Source organism: Natrix helvetica (assembly GCF_964273705.1).
Source record: "Natrix helvetica genome assembly, chromosome: 5".
Lineage (NCBI taxonomy): Eukaryota > Metazoa > Chordata > Lepidosauria > Squamata > Natricidae > Natrix > Natrix helvetica.
Genome location: NC_138551.1, coordinates 85,160,485 through 85,174,978, shown reverse-complemented (window position 1 = coordinate 85,174,978; position 14,494 = coordinate 85,160,485). Strand labels below are relative to the sequence as shown.

Here is a 14,494-nt window from a genome sequence, read left to right as displayed (position 1 = left end):
TGTCTCCAGAAGTTGTGAATGCTCCAAAACTGGAAGATTTTAAGAAGATGTTGGATAATCATTTGTCTGAAGTGATGTAGGGTTTCCTGCCTGAGCAGGGGGTTGGACTAGAAGACCTCCAAAGTCCCTTCCAACTCTGTTATTCTATTCTAAGCCCATGTGATTAGAAGTTAAAGTGGGATCCAAGTTCTAGTCTACCATTAACCACAGAAGCTCATTGACTGATCTGGGCCAGTCAGTGTCTTGCTGCGAAAGACCCATCTAACAGGGCACTGTGTACCAACTTTAACTCTACACCTAAAGGAAGAATATAAATCTAACCAAAAAAAAAAAGAGAGAATAACTATTCAGAGCGCAGCCCCTTTCCTGGAGGCACTTATCACTGTCTTTCCTGAGGTATCTGAGAAGCTGGAAGGCAGCATTTATACAATGCATTGAAATCCTTTCTGATAGAATGGTATTTGGTTTAATAAAATGTTTCAAAAGTTAAAAGGCTACAATATTTTTAATTTTTCTATTATAGCTTTTAATCAGATATGTAAGTCTGCATTTATCACTGTTACGACAGGAAGCTTTATTTCGAGAACTAAGAACTTGCAGCAAGATCTCTTTAGTTGAAGGATGAGGGTTCAAAATAACTGTGCTCGGAGAAATCAGTGGAAAGTGAATAATTAAGCAGGAAAGTCAAAGAAAATGGCAAAAGGGAGAAGATAAGGCAGAAATAGTGTCGCCAGATACTAATTAGTGTTACCTTCAGAAGTTGTGGGTGCTCCATTACTGGAGGCTTTTAAGAAGAGAGCCATTCATCTGAAATAGTATAGGGTCTCCTGCTTGGGCCCCCGTTGGACTAGAAGACCTCCAAGGTCCCTTCCAACTCTACTATTCTGTTATTCAGACAATCCGCATGGAGGACTGAGGCAGTGAGTTAAAGGATTGATTGGAAGGAGGCAGCACATTAAAACATCCATTACAATTTTGGAATAAAATTTTGGATTTATTTGAAAACTTCCTATCTTCACAAATCTAGGCTGCTTACAAACAGAGAGTTGAAATATTCCAGCGTCCTTTGATTTGTCTCTGGGAAGCGCACAAGCGATAGCTCCCTACGATGTCTGTAACATCATGTACTCAAAACGTACCATATATTGTTTGGGATACAGAAAGTCCAATTGAATGCTGTTGCTGGTTCCAATATTTCCCCAGTGGAATGAGAAGGACACTCAAGTGTGGGAGGGAAGAGATTAAAGTGATGAAAACTAAGCAGGGTTAGGCAACTCAGCACAATTTTTGGACCCCCTGTTCTCATTAATCCATCGTGGGGGGGGGGGAGCATCTAGCCCACCTTCGCTAACCCTGAAACTTTTGTAGAGTTGGGAGATGTCTGTGTGGACAGAAGACTAGGAAGACAGCAGTAGGCTACAGAGGGCTATTCAAAAAAAATACCTTCGGAAAAGGGAACAGCAAAGGGTTTCCATAATATTATCATGAACATCACATTGATGGGTCCATTAAACCCAACTGGAGAGGGTCTTCCCTTGACTTCTGCCCACCCAACTGGAGAGGGTCTTCCCTTGACTTCTGCCCACCCACCTGCCCAACAGGCCCAAAGCTTAGTCCAGATCATCCGAAAGTTGTCAGGACCGAGGCTAAAGGCGGCGGGGGGGGGGGGGCGCACACCACAGTCTACAGCGGATCTAGGGAAGGGGCTGGAAAAGGAAGGTCCGGATCCCCAGCAGAGAAGGCCAAAGGGGGAGAGAGAAGCTTAAACCGCGCCTGTCCCAAACCGGGAGGGAACTGATGATGGCGGGAAGGGGAGACGGAGAGAAGCTACACGGACCGGCATTGGGGAACTGCAAATGTGGGCAGATTTGGGGGGAAGGGGGGGGAAGGGGCCATCCCTGTCACTCAGGTGCCGGGTTGCCCCTTCACCCCCGGCGCAATGCCCGCTGGGAGTTGTAGTCTCTCCCTTCAGTTAGGGAACGACAGCCGCCGTGGTCTCTTCGTCCACCACATAAACCCGGCTCGTCGCCTCGGGTTCCCCCCTTGTCCCCGCGCCGACCATGAAACTTCCCTCGAAGACCCCCTTCCCACAACGCACGTTTTCCTGTCACGGCGTTAGGGGACTTCAAGTCCCAGGATGCCTCACGCCACACCTCGCTTCTGCACACGCGCAGTACGGGTGAGAGGTCAGGCCGGCTACCCCCAGGCCTCGTCATCTAGGCCTTCCCCCGCCCCCCGCCCCGTGCCCCGCTCACCGCCGACCCGCTGGGACGGGTACAGCCGCTGGGCCTTCTCTAAGAAACGTCGGGCCTTCTCGGTCTGGTTGGCCTTGATGGCGGCTACCGCGATAACAATACAACGCTCCGCTTCGTCCCTGTTGGATTCCATGGTGGCGGTAGCGGTGGAAGGCGCCGGCGCACGATGATACGGTCATAGCGTCCCCTGCTGGAAACTCCCCAATTGTCAGGGCGGCAAGCCTTGCCGTATTGTTTGGAATAGCCGCGCCACCACACGTCATAATCTCGCCAATAGCCTGGCAGCGCAAAGATAGCATCTGAAGCGACAGAAAAACTGGCACTGCTAACGCGGGCGAGAAGGAAGAAATTGGAAAGGTTTAACCTAGGAAACTGGTTCTTTTTTCCAAATTGTATTAGAGTTTCATGCAATTTAGCAGCAGGACGCGTAAAGCCAGCGTTTCCCAACTTTTAACAACTGTGGCTGAGGAACTCTGGGAATTGAAGTCCGCGCATCTCCAGAGCTGAGGTTAAGAAATTCTGCATTGATGCTAATCCTACTTAACTGGATTTGGGCAATTCTTGCTTCCATTGATCATCACTAACAGTGATCTATGGATATTGATTAGCCCAAGAGTGTCCAAACTTGGGAACTTTAAGACTTGTGGACTTCAATTGCCAGAATTCCCCAGCCAGCCATGCTGTTCTGGGAGTTGAAGTCCACAAGTCTTAAAGTTTCCAAGTTTGGACACCCTTGGATTAGCCTATTTTACCATGGCATCTGGCCCTCGCAATTCCTGGCAAATAGATGGGGAAGAAATGGAGGTAGTGGCAGATTTTATTTTTCTGGGCTCCAAGATCACTGCAGATGGGGACTGCAGTCAAGAAATTCAAAGACGCTTGCTCTTGGGGAAGAATGCTATGGCAAATCTAGACAGCATACTAAAAAGCAGAGACATCACCCTGCCAACGAAAGTGCATATAGTCAAAGGCTATGGTTTTTCCAGTTGCAATGTATGGCTGTGAAAGTTGGGGACCTTAAGGAAGGCTGAGCACCAAAGAATGGAGGCCTTTGAACTATGATGCTGGAGAAGACTCCTGCGAGTCCCTTGGACTGCAAGGACATTAAGGTGACCAACCTTTTTGCAATGAAAAGGAGGACAAATAAATTGGAAAAAATATATCGTAAATAAAAGAAATATTTTATTCATTGTAACAATAATACACTAAAATATGATATATGCATAATAAAAACATTTGCAACATTTTATATTGTAATTATGCTTACATGCCTGTTAATTATTATTTAAATGAGTACTTTTCCATTGAATTAATATTTTTTGTCAATGTATCATCTTCTAACAATATATTGGAAATATCTGAACAAGAAATATCCTTCATATTGAATTTAACGGCAAGTGCTGCAGCTAGAGTATCAACATTCAATCTCGATTTCTCACTTGTCGAAAAATCATTGGCAATTGAAAAAAACTATTTCAACTGCTGCATTAGTTCCAGGGCAGCACAACGTAAATTGAACAAGTATAAATAAATGTTCACATGGAATATGTTCATTTTTGAAATGGCTGAAAATATCCACCCATCTTTTATCAATTTCAACATGTTGATTTTCCCATTGTATTAATTTTTCAGAATTTAAATATACATTCAGTCTTCTAATTTCTTCAAAGAAACAATTGTCGTCTATTTTAATGTCTAGCATTTCTTTAGATAAAAATTCAACACAAGATTCAATATCTGTTCAATATACTTGCGATGAAGTAAAAAAACACCATTAAAAACTGTTTAATAAAATGTGAATTGTACTTACCTCTGTATAATTGAATATTCACTGAGAAAGAAATAATTACCGTGAGTCATTCAATTGCCGACGTGCCGTGAGTCTACTGCGTGTGTATGTGCCGTGTTGTGTTTCGGTAAGAAGTAAGCAAAGCCACTTGCACGCGGCGCTCTCTCTCAAGGTCTCCCGTGCAGAGCGCATGCGTCTCATAATCGCGTCTTATACCGCACTATACCGAGTCTTGACGAATTGTCATGTCAAATACAAATACGTCACATAACGCGCAACAGATTAGTCTTCAAATATCAAAAAGGAGGACATGTAGGAGGATATTTTTCAAGGGAGGACAGAACTTACAAAAGAAGGACTGTCCTCCGTAAAGGAGGACGGTTGGTCACCTTAAGGACATCAAATTGGTCAGTCCTAGAGATCAACCCTGACTGCTGTTTAGAAGGCCAGATCCTAAAGATGAAACTCAAATACTTTGGCCATCTAATGAGAAGGGAAGACTCACTGGAGAAGAGCCTAATGCTGGGAAAGATTGAGGGCAAAAGAAGAAGGGGATGAGAAGAATGAGGTGGCTGGATGGAGTCACCAAAGCAGTGAGCGTGAGCTGAAATGGACTCCAGAGGATGGTAGAGGACAGGAAGGCCTGGAGAAACATTGTCCATGAGGTTGCGATGAGTTACAACTAACAACAAATTTTAAGTCAATATCAAAGTTTCAGTTTCTATCCCTCTTGATTTGGGCTGATACTTAAGGAGTGAAGGGGTATGTTGGCAGCCAAAGGCTCTCTTTCCTTCTGATGTTTTGCCTTGGTATGTTAAGACTGGGCTCTCTAACTCTGGCAATTAAAGACCTTTGGACTTTAGCCAGCTTTGCGGGCTAAGAAATTCTGGGAATTGCAGTCCACAAGTCTTAAAGTTGCCAAGGTTGGAGATCCCTGTGCTAAGACACTGGGAAAGTTGAAAAGCATGAGAGTAGTATTGCTGTATGCGTACACAAGTAAGTAACATATGAATATTTTATGTGTGTTTTGAAAGTATTCCTGACCCTCATTAGGCTCTTGGACCGCAGTGATTCTTGTTAGCTTCCAAATTTCTTCGGTACAGGTACAAATATGAAATACATTCATTTTTAGATCTGAAATTCAACAACCCCGGGATTTCTGTAGTTGATAAACATTTCATCAAATCACCAAGTTAATAGAGCCTTTTCTTTGGTTTCTGTCCAAAAGTCCAAATGTGGTTTTCATGTGGAAACACGGACACAGCTTTTCTTCAGCCGAGGTAGTTAATTTTTGCCGTCTCAGGCAGTTCCATTAACTTCATCATCCATTCTTCTTCCATTGTGGGGATCTGTAAGTCTTAGGGTGATATAGACGCCTAAATAGATTTAAAAATAAATCTTCAAATAGACATTTAATTATTTAGAAGATTTATATGGCTGCCCATTCGCTTTCAGTGATTCTGGGTGGCTTACGTACAATAAAAACCCAAGAATAAACATGAATAGATACCTCACTTTCATTTTACATCATATGGTCAATTACAGTTAATATTTCTTTCCTTTCAGCAGACCTAATTCCCTTGCATTCTTAATTATCTATTTAATAACAATATACCTTTATGTAATCACTTATCTCATTCTAATTATTTTTACAATGTAAAAGAATTTCCCAACTATTTATGTTTATACGTCACTACTTTCAATTATGCATAGTCCCACTAATCATCCATCAAGTATGTTTATGCTCATTGTTGTACATCATACAATCCAACAAAATTAGATGAAAAATGTGTGACTGTATATGTAACTGAAAATATGGATGCACAAAGCTTGTAACCAAGCGACATGCTGTACGTAATGGATGAGAATTGTTTATGTTTTTTTTTTATGTTTAAAAAAATATTTAAAAAAAAAAAACCCCAAGAATAAAAACCAATATTCCCACCCACCCCCTGGAGACCATACACAATCAAACGAGCCACTTGATGGGCTCCATCCCACTGTGGATTCCTGAGACCCATTGGCAGAGCCAAGGCTTCAGAGCCTTGCAAAGGAGAGTTAAAGTGAGGGACCAGTCTTACCTCTGCAGGGATGATGTCCCAAAGGGAGGGAGCTGCCAGATGTATCTCCTTAGGACCTTGATGGCAGACCTAGGGCACGTGTGCCACAGGTGGCATCCAGAGCCCTCTCAGCGGGCACACGAGCTGTCACCCTAGCTCAGTTCCACTGCGCATGCGCACGTGTCTCCCGCTGGCCAGCTGGTTTTTAGGTCTCTGTCACACGTGCATGTAGGAGATGCATATGCATGGGGGGGGGGAGTCACGCGTTCATGTGGGGTTGGGTGCACAAGCAGGAGGCTGCACATGCACACGGGGTGGGGGGAGTGCAAGGTGGGAGCGGGTACATGCATGAGGGTGGGAGAGCACGGGGGGTCATGTGCATGCGCGGGGGAGGGACGCATGCAGGGGGATTGCCCACGCACTGCATTATGGGTGCGCGTGCCCTTTCAGTAAGCACCAACAAAAAGGTTAGCCATCACTGCCTTAGGAGGTAGGACACACAAGATTCCTTGCTTACCCACTCTAGTGCGTCAGGTGGATGTAACCAGGAAGAGATGGTCCCTTATACAACCCAGTCCCAAGCCATGAAGGGTTTTGAAGGTGACAACCAGCACCTTGAATTGTCCCCGGAAGCAAATTTGCAGTCAATGCAGCTCCCGCAGGAGAGGTGATATGTGCACAGCTGCCTTTGCACAAAACCATGCAGGCCGCTACATTTTGAGTCTTGAAGGTTCTGGTTGCTTTACAAGGGCAGCCCCATATACAGTATGTCCCATAATCAAGGTGAGAGGTGACTAGGGCTGTGATGATGAACCTATGGCACACGTGCCAGAAGTGACATGTAGAGCCATCTCTCCGGGCATGCCAGCTGTCATCCGTTGCTCTTCCAGGTTTCGGCATGCACATGCGCGCCGCCTAGCTGAGCTTCACGCGCAGGAGCACTGAAAACCAGAAGAGCAGGTCCCCGGTGTGCATCTGTGCGCTGGGAAACTGAGCTTCTGGTTTCAGGCATGCACATGTGTGCACACTGGGGAGCTGCTGCCTCCCCCCATGTGCACAAGCACTCCAATACTGGAGTACAGCATGAGTGACTGGGAGCAGGGATTGCTGGTCCAGGAATGGGCATAACTGGTGCATACACCGGAGTTGTACAAAGGCCCTCCTGGTCATGACTGCCACCAACTCTTCGAGCAGGAGTCGCAAATCCAGCAGACACCCCCCCCCCCCCGATTATGCACTAGGTGTCAGTCCTGACACTCTCAGTGGCTCAGGGCTGTCATTCCGCTGGTGGGGAGATTCACGACTGGGGCATTTCGTGACTTGGATCGCTGCTGTGCCACACCTGTTTCCCTGCCGCGCCAAGAGCTTGAAGGACCTTCGGATCCTGCAGTGACTTTCATATGGAACGGCACCAGCACATGCATGGCAATGTAAACCAGCCTGGTCGTCACGTCATCGGAGTATATTAGGTATATTGCCGAGCCACAGGAGGGTTTAAATCAGTGGTTCTCAACCTTCCCAAGGCCGCGACCCTTTAATGGAGTTCCTCATGTTGTGGTGACCCCAACCATAAAATTGGTGTCTTGGTTCCTAAGACCATCGAAAATATGTGTTTTCCTATGTCTTAGGCGACCCCTGTGAAAGGATCGTTTGACCCCCAAAGGGGTCCCGACCCACAGGTTGAGAACCACTGGTTTAAATGATGGAAGGAAGTACGGAATTACAGGCTTGACTTTATTTCACTCATGATTTACATTGTGTGATGGTTAGAAGTAACGGAAGAGACTTATAAAGATTACATTTACCAGGAACTACCAGTTTAGTCGTCTTGTTTGTGTTCTTCATCTGAATGGAACCTGGCACTGGGTCTATTTGGGGCAATGCCACTCCATCCAAGATAAAAGGTGTCAATTTTATAGGGACCAAAGAACCCCATTCAGTCCTGCCAGGTTTCACTTTCCTCCAGTTGCTTCCACCTGCTCTTTACAGCCTCCAAACGTTGCGAGAGGGATGTCACGGCATCTCTTAACCCACCATGAGTGTCATCAACATATTGATGATATCTCAGTCAATGGTGGTGGATGATTGGACATAGCTGATGGTATTGAAGGCCACGGATTTAAGGGTACAGGTAGCTCTTGACTTGCAACAGTTCATTTAGTGACCGAAGTTACAACTTTACTGAAAAAAGTGACAGTGTTTCACACTTATGACCATTGTAGCATCCCCATGATCACATGATTTACCTTCGGATGCCTGACGGTTGACTCACATATATGACGGTTGTAGTATCCCAAAGTCAATTGATCCTCTTTTGCGACCTTCTGAGATGCAAAAAACTTATGAAGAAACCAGATTCACTTAACAGTTGTGCTACTAATGTAACAGCTGCAGTGATTCACTTAAGAAACGTGGCAAGAAAAGTCGTGAAATGGGGCAAAACTGACTTCACAAATATCTCACTTAGCATCAATTTTGGGCTCAGTTGTGGTTGTAAGTTGAGGACTACCTGTATTAAATAGGGTAAGATTTAGTCCTGGTCTGTCAGAGTGTGCACAGCGTGACTACTGTTGTGAGACAACCCAGGAGCAAAATACAGTTCACACAGTTTTTGTGTTTCAAACTGGTTTATATACAGGACTTATATATACATACATACACGTATCAGGCAAATACTAGGCAAGCAATCAATCTTCAACTCTGCACGGAGAACTACAATGGAGATAGATACACGAAGAGAGAGGGGCATCCTCACATGACCTCCCTTATATATACAGCTTCTTAAAGTGGCAGGAACCCTGCTGACTCATCCTCATGACATCATCTCGGTTTACAGCCTTACAGCAGCTGGTCACCTATTAAATCATCATTATCCTGACATGGTCTTACTATTTACTATTTCCCTATTTAATACCCTTATACTTTGAAAATAAAGCCACTGACTGACTTTAGGCCAGTCACTTTCTCTCAGCCTTAGGAAGAAAGGAAGGGTAACCACTTCTGAAAAACCTTGCCAGCAAAATTGCAGGGACAGGCTCGGAGAGTCAGATAGGTTTGAACAGAAGGGGGAAAAAACAGTGTTTAAAAGTCAAAATAGGCATACTAAACCTTTTTAGAGCTTAATGAGTTTTTTTATTCCTTACAGAGGAAAAAAAAGAAAATTTGTAACTGAGATGATACAATCTTGAAAATCTTTGCTTTCAGTGTGGCACAGCAGTGCTCTCTGAATAGAATTCTTTATTGGCCAAGTGTGATTGGACACACAAGGAATTTGTCTTTGGTGCATATGATCTCAGTGTACATAAAAAGACAAGATACATTCATCACAAATCATAAGATACAACACTTAATGATAGTCATAGGGTACAAATAATCAAATCATACTAGGAAACAATTAATATAAATTGTAAGGATACAAGCAACAAAGTTACAGTCATAAGTAGGAGGAGATAGGTGATAGGAATGATGAGAAGATTAATAGTAATGCAGACTTAGTAAATAGTTTGACTATGTTGAGGGAATTATTTGTTTAGCAGAGTGATGGCGTTCAGGAAAAACTGTTCTTGTGTCTAGTTGTTCTGGTGTGCAGTGCCCTATAGCGTCATTTTGAGGGTAGAAGTTGAAACAATTTATGTCCAGGATGCGAGAGGTCTGTAGTTATTTTCACAGCCTTCTTTTTGACTCGTGCAGTGTACAGGTCCTCGATGGAAGGCAGGTTGGTAGTAATTGTTTTTTCTGCAGTTCTGATTATCCTCTGAAGTCTGTGCCTGCCTTGTTGGGTTGCAGAGCCAAACCAGACAGTATAGAGGTGCAGATGACAGACTCAATAATTCCTCTGTAGAACTCTATTAGCAGCTCCTTGGCAGCTTGAGTTTTCTGAGTTGGCGCAGAAAGAACATTCTTTGTTGTGCTTTTTTTGGATGACGTTTTTGATGTTAGGTGTCCATTTTAAGTCTTGAGATATGGTAGAACCTAGAAATTTGAAGGTCTCTACTGTTGAAATTGAGCTTTGGATTAAAGAAGTAGAGATCAGCTCTTGTGTCTCTCGAGCATCTTTTCATTGGGTTATTCAGTTCCGGCAAAAGATACATAGAGTAGACTATAAATCTCAAGGTGTGACTCTCACTATCCAGATAAAGTCTTATCCATCCATCCTCAAATCAGCAGAAGAACTATACCTGCAGGAAGTTTACAATCCTCGTTGGCAATCTATTTTCTGTCTCCCCCTCGCCCTCTGTTGTCAGTCACTGCAGTTTTCTTTCCAAGTAAGACTGACAAAGCCCAGTGGATTTTGCACACCTTCAACCTGAAGGTCAGAATCAAGGGAAGAAGATTATTTGTACTTCTAAGGACAAACGGAGCCTCTTTTCATTCATGGGCTGGGGGGGGGGGGCGAGGAAAATTCAGTGTCACGGAAGCACCAGAGGATTTTGCTGGAGCTTCTATAGGCTGTACGGCCTCAGAGATGCCAATTCAAATTAGGTGTTGAGGTTCAAAGGATAGAAAAATAGCAATCAGGTCTCGCCAGCAAATTTCCTCACCTAAACCCTCCCACAGTAGGCATGTTAAGTCAACTCCTGCAATGCCCTTGCGCTTGCAACAGGCCAAAGGTGGATTGCACACCTTGGATTAGCAGCTGTTGAATTTAAAGAGGTGAATTAATTCCAAAGCTGATGGGGTTCAGAACCTATTCAACTGAATTAAATAGAGGCCAAGTGGCAAATGAGAACGAGAGAAAACAAGGCTCTTGTGTTCCGGATTTAATGAGGACTTGGCCACTTCAGTGCAATGAGGATTCTTGCAATTTGTTTCTCGCCATGGGAATAGAATAGGAATGAATCATGGTGGCGCAGTGGTTAGAGTGCAGTACTGCAGGCTACTTCTGCTGGCTGCCAAATGACTGCATGTTTAATCTCACCAGGCTCAAGGTTGACTCAGCCTTCCATTCTTCCGAGGTCGATAAAATGAGGACTCAAATTGTTGGGGACAATAGGTAAACTGCTTAGAGAGGGCTGTAAAAGCACTGTGAAGTGGTAAATCTAAGTGTTATTGCTATTTGGAAGGGATCTTGGAGGTCTTCTAATCCAATCCTCTGCTTAGGCATGAAATCCTGCACCATTTCAGACAAAGGGTTATCCAATCTCTTTAAAAATGTACAGTGTTGGAGCATTCACAATTTCTGGAGGCAAGTTGTTCCACTGATTAATTGTCAGGACATTTTTTCCTAGTTCTAGGTTGCTTCTCTCCTTGATTAGTTTCCACCCATTGCTTCTTCTCCTGCCTTCAGGTGCTTTGGAGAATAGCTTGACTCCCTCTTCTTTGTGGCAGCCGCTAAGATACAAAGTCATAATCTCCGTAGTTGAAAGAGAAATTCAAGAAGGCTGATTTAGCAAAAACAGACGAAGAATGAATGAAAGTTATTTCCACAATATGACTGAGTAGAGATACTGGCCCTACCTGAGGCTCAGTTAACCCTCAGCAAGTTTATTGATGGGTCAATTCATCCTGTTTTGCCATTTGCAGAACACACTGCCCTCCTTTTGTTCCAATTATTTTGGAAAGGGCCAGAGGCAATTGTCTGTGTGAAAACAGTGGTGAACCATCTTCTTTCCATTCAGATTTATTTATTTAGCGTATGGCACATGTTAGCCAGGGATCACCGAGATGGCTGGCTGCCTCTGTGAAAAGAAGCTTTTCAGGTGGTGTTATCTTTACCCGCAGGATGCCTGAATGCCAGTAAGCAATTGGGGGAGAATCCTTTCTTGTCCCTCCGCGGTTTATTCCCTCATGGGAATTGAGCCGCTGAGCTGTGGACCTCAGTGTCTTACCACATGAGCCACTGCGCCCCCCCTTCCATTCAGAAACAGAACAGTTTGTTTACTATGCAGCATGTGTCAATAACAGTACAGCTAGGGGCAAGGTAAAGGTTCCCCTTTCACATATGTGCTGGTCATCCCCGACTCTAGGGGGCAGTGCTCATCTCCATTTCAAAAGCGAAGAGCCAGCGCTGTCCTAAGACGTCTCCACGGTCATGTGGCTGGCATGACTAAACACCGAAGGCGCACGGAACGCTGTTACCTTTCCACTGAAGGTGATTCCTATTTTTCCACTTGCATTTTCTACATGCTTTCGATCTGCTAGGTTGGCAGAAGCTGGGACAAGTAACGGGAGCTCACTCTGTTACGCAGCGCTAGGGATTCAAACCGCTGAACTGCTTACCTTTCTGATTGACAAGCTCAGCATCTTAGCCACTGAGCCACCACATCCCTACAGCTAGGGGTATGCTACTCTCAATTTTTATGTCACTCGAAGATGGCCAAGCTAGACAACATTGAAAGAAACAGATGCCTGGGGGGCATCTGTAGAAGTGAAGCAGAAGCAATATTACTGGCCACCAAGAAAACAGTGCTCATTGCACTCCAAGTGAGCCGCCATATGGCGCCAATAAGGGCACATCTGCCATGGCCGAACGTTTCGGGAGCGTCGCTTAAGGAAAGAAAGTGGAAAAGAGACGATAATTTTATTCAGGCTGCCCTGGCAAAAGTTACTGTCTTTATTAAGATGAATGGTATCTTCTCAGTCCCATCAGGCTGATGGAAGAAGATTGCTTGGAAACGAAACCCCCAAGTAGCATCAGCAGATTGTCAGAACAGGTCACCTCCAAGAACGGGCCAAAGGCAGAACAGATTGCTAATGCTGCTGGGAGAACTGAGGAGCAGACTTTTGCTGGATCCATAAATTAGGAAGTCAGCAGCAGCCATGCCCCCTTGGCCAGGGGAGACCTTGCTTTTAATTGCTGGTGGCCAAGGGGTTCCGCAAGACAGATGGCTGTGAGCAAGGAGCTCCATCTTGGAGTTCTGAAAAATGGCTCGGTTAAACATGACTGTAAAGGAAAGTCACGCTACTGAAACAAAGCAGAATTAGCAAGGAAGCAAGGGGGGACTTTCCTTAACAAGCAGTGGAACATTGACAAGCTTATACATGGGCCTTATTTATGTCAGGGTTCCAAATAGCATCCAAAATTAAATCAGAGTCCAAGGCAAATAATTGCTCAAAGTTCCAATTTATTAAGAGAGTCATGTTGGCACATCTGGGAAACCCGAATCTGAAAGCGTCCTGGTTTTCCTACCCAGTTGAAAGTTCAAGATCTTGCCCCCACATCCACAAGTCCATCATATGGTCCAATCTCCCATTGCCATGCTGGCAGTTCCACCCCATCCAGTTGTGGTCAGGTGCAGAGGTACAGAGACAAAAGCTTTCTAGACCTTGGCTTTCTTGAAAGAATTTTGTTATGGCTACATAGCATCTAACTCCGGACAACCCCCCCCCCCTCTCATTTTCCCACAATAGAAAATGCATAGTAGAATAACAGAAAGTGTGGCAGGCCTGGAATCCACAAGCAAATATGGCTGCAGGCCTGACAATTTATATATTTGATTTCTATAGCTGCCCATCTCAACAAGCGACTCTAGGCAGCGTACATCATAAGAACGTTTGCACGGTTGCTTTTTTCCGTGCAATTTCCGTCCGATTATTTTAGTCCTAGACCTGTGTTTCTCAACCTTGGCATGTTTATAATATGTGGACATTCAACCTTCAATTCATAGTCATCACGATGTAAAGAAGATGTGGAGACTCTAGAAAGAGTGCAGAGAAGAGCAACGAAGATGATTAGGGGACCGGAGGCCAAAACATATAAAGAACAGTTGCTGGAATTGAGTATGTCTAGTTCAATGAAAAGAAGGACTAGGGATGACATGATAGCAGTGTTAAAATATCTCAGGGGCTGCCACAAAGAAGAGGGAGTCAAACTATTCTCCAAAGCACCTGAGGGCAGGACGAGAAGCAATGGGTGGAAACTAATCAAAGGAGAGAAGCAACCTAGAACTAAGGAGAAATTTTCTAACACTTAAAACAATTAACCAGTGGAACGACTTTCCTCTAGAAGTTGTGAATGTTCCAACACTGGAAGTTTTTAAGAAGATGTTGGATAACCATTTGTCTGAAGTGGTGTAGGGTTTCCTGCCTGAGCAATGGGTTGGACTAGAAGACCTCCAAGGTCCCTTCCAACTCTGTTTCTGTTTCTTGTTCTATTCTATTCTGTTCTATTCTCCATCAGTATGCCCCAGTCAGCATATTAAGCATCTTAAAATTGTCAAGGTTGAGAAATACTATCATAGACAATTAGGTGGAGAACCAAACTGTTCTTCATGGAAAGCCAACTGTTTATAACTAATTTTGCTCCCCCTTCTGTTTAAGATAATGAAGTTCTTTATTATTATTATTTTCCTCCCTTCTGATGGAATCAAAGGGGCTTCCGAGAGGGAGCCAGGAGGGAAACAATTTATAGGTTATGAAATATATACATTCTGCAGATGTACCCAGTTTCA

At 44.3% G+C, this 14,494-nt stretch overlaps 1 protein-coding gene across 2 annotated transcripts in view; it reads right to left on the bottom strand.

Annotated features, from left to right (window-relative positions):
- DNAJB12 (DnaJ heat shock protein family (Hsp40) member B12) overlaps positions 1-2,444 on the bottom strand; it is a 41,384-nt gene extending 38,940 nt beyond the window's left edge. Inside the window, exon 1 of one of the 2 annotated variants that reach the window (XM_081955839.1) lies at positions 2,256-2,444. In XM_081955839.1, the coding sequence (XP_081811965.1) occupies positions 2,256-2,388 (133 nt within the window). In that variant the 5' untranslated portion in view covers positions 2,389-2,444. The remainder of the gene's footprint in view (positions 1-2,255) is intronic. The other variant, XM_081955840.1, reaches the window with a different exon arrangement.
- Positions 2,445-14,494: the final 12,050 nt, after the last annotated feature.